The 7114-nt window shown below is 33.9% G+C and overlaps 1 protein-coding gene across 2 annotated transcripts in view; it reads right to left on the bottom strand.

The window, feature by feature from the left end:
* The window catches only part of LOC118748619 (sex-lethal homolog), a 68243-nt gene that overhangs the window by 20105 nt on the left and 41024 nt on the right, over positions 1–7114 (bottom strand). For both annotated transcript variants that reach the window (XM_036483186.1, XM_036483185.1), the window contains exon 3: positions 1086–1131. In XM_036483186.1, the coding sequence (XP_036339079.1) occupies positions 1086–1131 (46 nt within the window). The remainder of the gene's footprint in view (positions 1–1085; positions 1132–7114) is intronic.

Genomic DNA, 7114 nt, shown 5'->3' with positions numbered 1-7114 from the left:
TTTCGAAATAACAAAAATACAAAGAAGTGAACTATATATATAATTATTCAATTGTGTAACTCCATTGTAAAAGAGCATGTATCCAGCACCCAAGAAAAGTCTCAATAAGTACAGACTTTCATTCTTTAAATAATAACTTAAAAAAAACTTATTACAAAGTGTAAGAAGTCTCTTGAAAGCTGCGTACTTTTCTTTGAAGTCTGGTTTTGTAATATAAATTGTATTGGAGAGGAAACAAGTGTAATTTTATTTCATTCGCTTTGAAATGAGTAATATCCTTTGATCATGGATGCCGTGATTTTGGCCCTAATTTAACAAAATTTGATAGAAGAAAATTTCTTTTTTATTTCTTGTGATTTTTTATATGAAAATTTGGTTTTTCGTGAAAGCTGGATACTAAGCTTAAATGTGAATCAACTTTTTCATGTGTATGAAAGTAGGCAAGTGTGCCTACTTTTACAGTTTTCCTCTTGTTTTAATTGTTTCACTTTGTCTTTTTGTTTATTTTTGTTTGTTGTTGACGTTGTTGTTGTTGTTGGTGGTGATTGCATGATTGTTCAGAATCACTGTTGCAATTTGTTTGTGGTTGTTATTGTTCTTGTTGCTAATGTGATTATTGTTTGCTAATTGTATTGTTGTTGTTGTGGGTATTTATTGTTGCATGAGTATGCCAACGCCTGGCTTGTTTTTGTTTTTGTTTTTGTTTCTTGTTGTTTAGTAATTATTCTGTTCTTCCATTTCATTTTGTCAAATGTATTTTTTTGTTGTATGCGTGTTTTATTGTTTCTTGCAAATTGGGGTTTTCTTTATTTAAACTTGTAGAAGACTTTATATGAAAAAGCGTGTGCCCCGAAATATTTTAAGTCTCTTTTACTTATTTAATACTTTTATGTTTATTAGTTATTTTAAGTAAGCTAACGTAGAGATAAAAGTTAGTTATTTCACAACTAAACAAAAAAAAATAACAGTTTCAGGTAGAGACTATTAAATTATACTTAAGTACTATCGCTAGAAACTAAAATACAAAAACATAAAAAATACTACAAAAAATTCGGCTACAAATTTAATTTGAAAAGTATACGTACCATTCCAGATGGCAGTGAGTGGGACATGCCCCACATACGCCCACCGCTGTAAAGAGAGAATAAGATAAAGTTAGTAATTTCATTGAATGTATAGACGTTTGAGTTTAAAATCGTCAAATGAATAAAAACAGCACAAAAAATTAATAAAAATAAATCCAAAACATCCTATGACATAAATCCAATAATTCAAAAAAAAAAATCACTTTTCAAATTGTTGTTATATTGTTCTGCTCTTTTGGACAATAAGTCAATGACTTTTATATACACACCCTCTAATACATATTTCTTAATATATTTAAAAGGTCGAGCTAAAATAAAAGGCAAGGACATAAATTCGATACATAGCTATCATCGCTTTAAGCCAACTTGTTTTCATTTTCCGCACTTTCTCTCTGATAAACTCAAATCCACGCCAATCACAACTCATCGCTTTCACTTCCCTCGGTTCCGTTTTTCCCAACACCCACGAAAAGTTTTTTGGTAAACTAAATTAAGTTCTAAATACATGAAATGTGTCTGTAATAAAACAACAACCACCACAGTACACACAGAAGGCCCTAGAATGCTTTGTTTGTCGTAAACATGTCGGGAAAATGTACAAAAAAAAAACTGAAGAGGAAAAACAAATGACAGCCCACAACTTTAATATTTAATGTATTACATTTGGTGGGAAAGCAGAGAGCCGGAGAGTACACATGTGGCGCAGTACCGCTGAGTCGGGTGAAAATAGTAGAAAATTGCAAATGTAACACATTTCATGTTTATTTAGATAGTTTTTGTGACCAACGGACAGACACACACTTAAAATAATCCACATACACATATGTATGTATGAATGTACATATAAATAAATACTATATACACTGACTCAAAAAAGTGACCACTTTTAAATATATTTACAATGTTTTTCAAGTCAAATTTTTTTTTGTTATTTTTCTATAAAAATATTGTCCAAGCTTTAACCAAAACTATATAAATCCGTAAAAAAACCTAATAATTAAAAATCAACGCGATTTTTTAGCCGGTTGAATCTTGCATTTTATTTTACTAAAATCGTGTGGACTCTAAAGCCGCATACGCAAATATATTCTCAAGACTCAGAATAAAAAGTTTGAAATTTTATTGAATTTTCCTAAATTTTGCATGAAGTTTGAAACATTAAGTTTGTTCACGCTTGCCTTGTTATCAGGTTATGTGGTTATGTGGTTATGTTTTTTATTCAGTTTACAACAATAAAATAAAGTACACAATAATAATTTTTAACCAGATAACCTGATAACCAGGCAAGTGTGAACAACCTCATAGCTTTATTGGTTTTGGTTAAAGCTTGGACAATATTTTTGTAGAAAAATATAAAAAAAAATTAACTTGAAAAACATTATGAATATTTAAAAAAATCAACCTGTGGTCACTTGTTAGGGTCACTGTAGGTATATGGGTATACATATGTATAAGTTTTTGAGGTGAGCAAACTCTGAAGTACGAAACATGTATTTCACCATAAAAAAAAATACATACATACTATGTGAACTTAGAAATATATGCAAGAAGTATGCTATTTACCGAAATTTACATACACACAAATAAACATATTTACATATTTACATGCATACTTGCATAAAAATAAACTAAATAAAATCATTAAAAAAATTAGGGTGCTACATTAGGGTGGTCCAAACACTTGTGGGGGAGAGGGGCAGTAAAGTCCGACTATTTTTTTTACTATAAAAACTAGTTGATATTAAAACATGGTTAAATGAACAATTGAGTACTATTATTGGAAGTCTCCTGAAGAGAAACTGAGTTTTCCGATCGAAAAATATCGATTTTTAAGAATTCTATACCATTTCTAGGTTTTTTTTTTTCATATAAAATACATGGAAAACGTGAGCGCTTTGAGCGACCTCCAAATCCTTTTCAAAATAAAAATAAATCCTGGGGGTTGAGCATTAAAATTCCGATTTGACCACGTGTTGATTTTTTTAAATAATCGTAATGTTTTTTGAGCTAATATGGCTTTATGGAAATGCATCACATAACTATACAAAAATTCTGGCTTTTCCAATAATTCGTTCACCCTAAATTTTAAATTTTACCTCGTTGAAGAATGTACAGAGCTTTTAAATTTGTATTCTCTTTAAAAATAGTATTTGAACTGATCTTTAACTGCTATGACCCACAGTGCAACATTGCGTGTTGCAATGACGACCCACAACCCAGTTAGGTAAGGCATACCATCCACAACACCCCCGATGAGCTGACTAAAGCCACCTACAAATTTAAGCTGGCGCTGTTGGCTATATTTTTTCTCTGCACATTTTTCAGTTACTTAAGTGCCTATGGCGGGTGTGTGTATGAAGAATAATATTTACACTAAGTCTGTCTGTGGTTGATGGTTGCCACATAAAAGGGCGGCAGGCGTACCAAACAAGTGCCGGTCGACCAACTGAGCCATGGAGCGAGTGACCAACAAACAACGCCCATACCAATTTTTAACGTTTCAAACGAAATTTCACCTAGAATTTTGCATATTTCTAGCAAATATTTACCAACTTGTATGTACAGTGGTGGCCTTATAATTAGAAACGACGTGCTGGAAAAACCAAAATCACTGTACAAGTTTGTTTAAGACGGACACTGTAAGTGATGTTAAACAAACACGTGCTGATTCGATGATTGGGTATTAAAAAAAAATTAAAATTATTTCGCGGTGTGTGTTTCTTGGCTGGCCACGCAATTAGAAACGCGCAGTTTTTTCTTTATTTTCTAGACTTGTCTTGGAGTTAGCGATAAAGTGAGTATACTTCGAAAGGAGCCATAGTTAGCTTGCAATAATTTTGATACATTTTAGTTGTTAGAATGGGCAAAAAAAAGTCATGCACTCCAAAAATGAGGGAGTTAATTGTGAAGTGTTATCAGAAAGAGAAACTGTCGATGTCGGCTATCGCACAAAGGTTTGCTTGCTCCAAAAAGATGGTATTTGGAGCAATTCATTTATACAATAAAATCAAGACGTTTGAAACCCCTAGCAGGAAGCCCCGGCCTCGAAAAACTACTCCAACTGAAGATAGGCTTATTTGTAGGACCAGCAAGAACAACCCATTCATGTCTTCGCGTGAAATAAAGGCTGAAGTTGGGCATCAAATTAACGCGGAAATCTCCGCTCGGACGATAAGAAGGCGCTTACAAGAGTCGGGACTTCGTGGGTGCATTGCACAAAAAAAAACCGCATGTATCAAAAAAAAATATTAAGAGGCGGTTGCGGTTCGCAAAGGAAATGCTTAATAAACATCCACGATACTGGAATAGAGTTCTCTGGAGTGACGAATCGAAGTTTAATTTATTCCAATCCGATGGAAAAACGTATGTGAGGCGTCCTCCAAGCATGGCTTTAAACCCCAGGTACACTGTGAAAACGGTAAAACACGGTGGCGGATCTATTATGGTTTGGGGAGCCTTTTCCTGGCGTGGTGTGGGCCCAATTGTGCGAATTCAAGGAATAATGGACCAACATCAATATAAAAATATTCTGGAGAATGTAATGGAACCATATTCCTTTGAGAATATGCCAGTCCATTACATTTTCCAACATGACAATGACCCAAAACACACTTCCAGGTTAGTGAAGAGCTGGCTTTCGGATCAAAATATTGATGTTTTGGACTGGCCCCCGCAAAGTCCGGATCTCAATCCGATTGAAAACTTATGGGCAATTGTGAAACGAGATCTCAAGGACAAGAAACCGCGAAATAATGATGAATTGTTTCAATTGGTGCAGCAGAGCTGGAACAGCATATCTGTCCAAACATGTCAACATTTAATACAAAGTTTACCGAGAAGATTGGACAATGTTATCAAAAATAAGGGTTATCCCACAAGATATTAAAAATTATGACCATTTTGTTTAACTTTGTGAAGATATTTTTAAGTTGTCGCTGCCGTTTCTAATCATATGACCAAACTGAAATCGGTGTTTTTTGGGTTTAGTTAATTTTCTTAAAAATAGTGTTAATGTTGTGAATTTTCTTATGTTAAACTCAAAGATAACTTGTTACTTTATTATTTCTAATTAATAGTTTTGATGTGGCGAAATAAATTTTTAAAATATATTAGCAAAATTATATGCAGCAAAGTCGTTTCTAATTATAAGGCCACCACTGTACATACATAAAATTACTGCAAACGCGCATGTAAATAAAGTATGCAAGAGGTTAGTGCGCATTCAATTCAAAGAGGAAAAAATACAATGAAAGAAAAGTGTGGGCGACAAGCGCTATTTTCAGAATAAAATCCATTTTAAAATTTCTTTAGAAAATTGTAAGCTAAATTAAGCTGTACTGGATAATTGCGCCACCGTCCATATTTAAACTGGAAATGCATTACTTGAGCAGCAAATCGAAAGTGTTCTCGGTGCAGTCAGTCTGTTGTGGATGATTCAGTGTTCGCTCCGCACAGAATTATATACGCGTTCGGGTTGCCCATTCATCGCCATTGGACTAATCCAATTCACAAGCGAAAATCCACTAAACACTAGCTCGCACGCCGGCCGCACGGCGACAGTGCCCAACTTAAGCTTATTAATCGTTAATCTCTCTCGACTACCGTTTGAGGTCATTTACAATAAAATGACAGCGAGGTCAGCAACCAATAAACACAGGCGTGTGTGCACCGTACATATCACACCGTGACTGAACTTTCGCCACTGTAAAGGCCCGTCGTCGATGATGGTTGTGGCAGATCTGTTTTCGCAGACAATATGGAGACAGTGGCGCCAGCCAACGTTTACAATCGAAAATTTGCTACCAAGGACATGTTTACCCCATACCCTCCATCCCCCCCACATATTTACATATACATATACATATATGCATGCATGCTTGGCAACGTTGAGCAGCGCGCGATTTTTAATTTTTTTCGCCGCACTTTCATAAGCGTGAACGTCATATTTTTTGGCCAACAGAGGTTTTCCTGTAGAGTAAGCGTTTGCTGTTGTGGTGAAAAAAAATTAAATGAAAATGAGCGAAGTGTGGAAGCGTATGCGTCTATCCATGAGTAATTCATTATCAATCACATGACTTTGATTTTTTTTTTTTTTTGCTTCGAAAGCGCGCACGTGAGCGTCCCTTGCTGGCATGTAGCTGACCTCATATAATTTATAAACGAGTATGCATAATATATTAAACAGGCAAAAACACAGAGTAAACAATTTTGTATTTATTTATTTTTATTTTTTTGAGCGAAACCCCTTTATTTTTTATCTCCTTTTTGTACATTAAGATCCCCAACTCATTACAAAATTTAACCTTTTTATCAATGCCCGAAACGTTTAAAACACGATAAACTCGGAAAGACCGGAAAACCCCAAGGCACTGGTTTAAAAAAAAAATCACGTTAAATCCCGGAAGGTTCAAGCCAATTCAGAGTTAACGAAAAAATTCCTAAAAGTTCATCAGAAAATATCTGGAAGTCCCGAAAAAAGTTCGAACTTCCGAAAAAAACCCGGAAACCTTAAGAACAAATCCAAAACGTTCTGAAGAAATCCAAAAAGTTACGAAAAAATCCGCAAGTCACGAAAATATTTCGAAAAATTCCGCGAAATTTTCCAATGACGGCAAAAATTGAAAAGTTCAAAAAACAAATGGCGAAGAGTTACAAAAAAATTCCTGGAAAAATTCAAAACAATAAAAATTCGGAAGTCTCGAAAAAAATAAGAATAGAAAAGTTAAAAAAAAAGTTGAAAAGTTGAAAAGTTCCGAGCAATTCCGTCTGATTCCAAACAAAATCCGAAAAGTTCCAAAAAATTAAACAAAATCTGGAAGATTCAAAAAAATTCGAAGACTCAAAAAATCCGAGTAATTTCAAAAAATTCGATACATTTAAATATAACCGAAAAATTCAAAGAAATCCGAAAAATTTAAAGAAATCCGAAAAATTCAAAGAAATCCGAAAAATTCAAAGAAATTCGAAAAATTCAAAGAAATTCGAAAAATTCAAAGAAATCCGAAAAATTCAAAGAAATCCGAAAAATT

The sequence above is a fragment of the Rhagoletis pomonella genome, unplaced genomic scaffold, assembly GCF_013731165.1.
Source record: "Rhagoletis pomonella isolate Grant_MI unplaced genomic scaffold, Rhpom_1.0 Rhpom_scaffold_00013, whole genome shotgun sequence".
Lineage (NCBI taxonomy): Eukaryota > Metazoa > Arthropoda > Insecta > Diptera > Tephritidae > Rhagoletis > Rhagoletis pomonella.
Note: the sequence above shows the minus strand (reverse complement) of the source record. Positions and strands in the feature narration are given on the sequence as shown.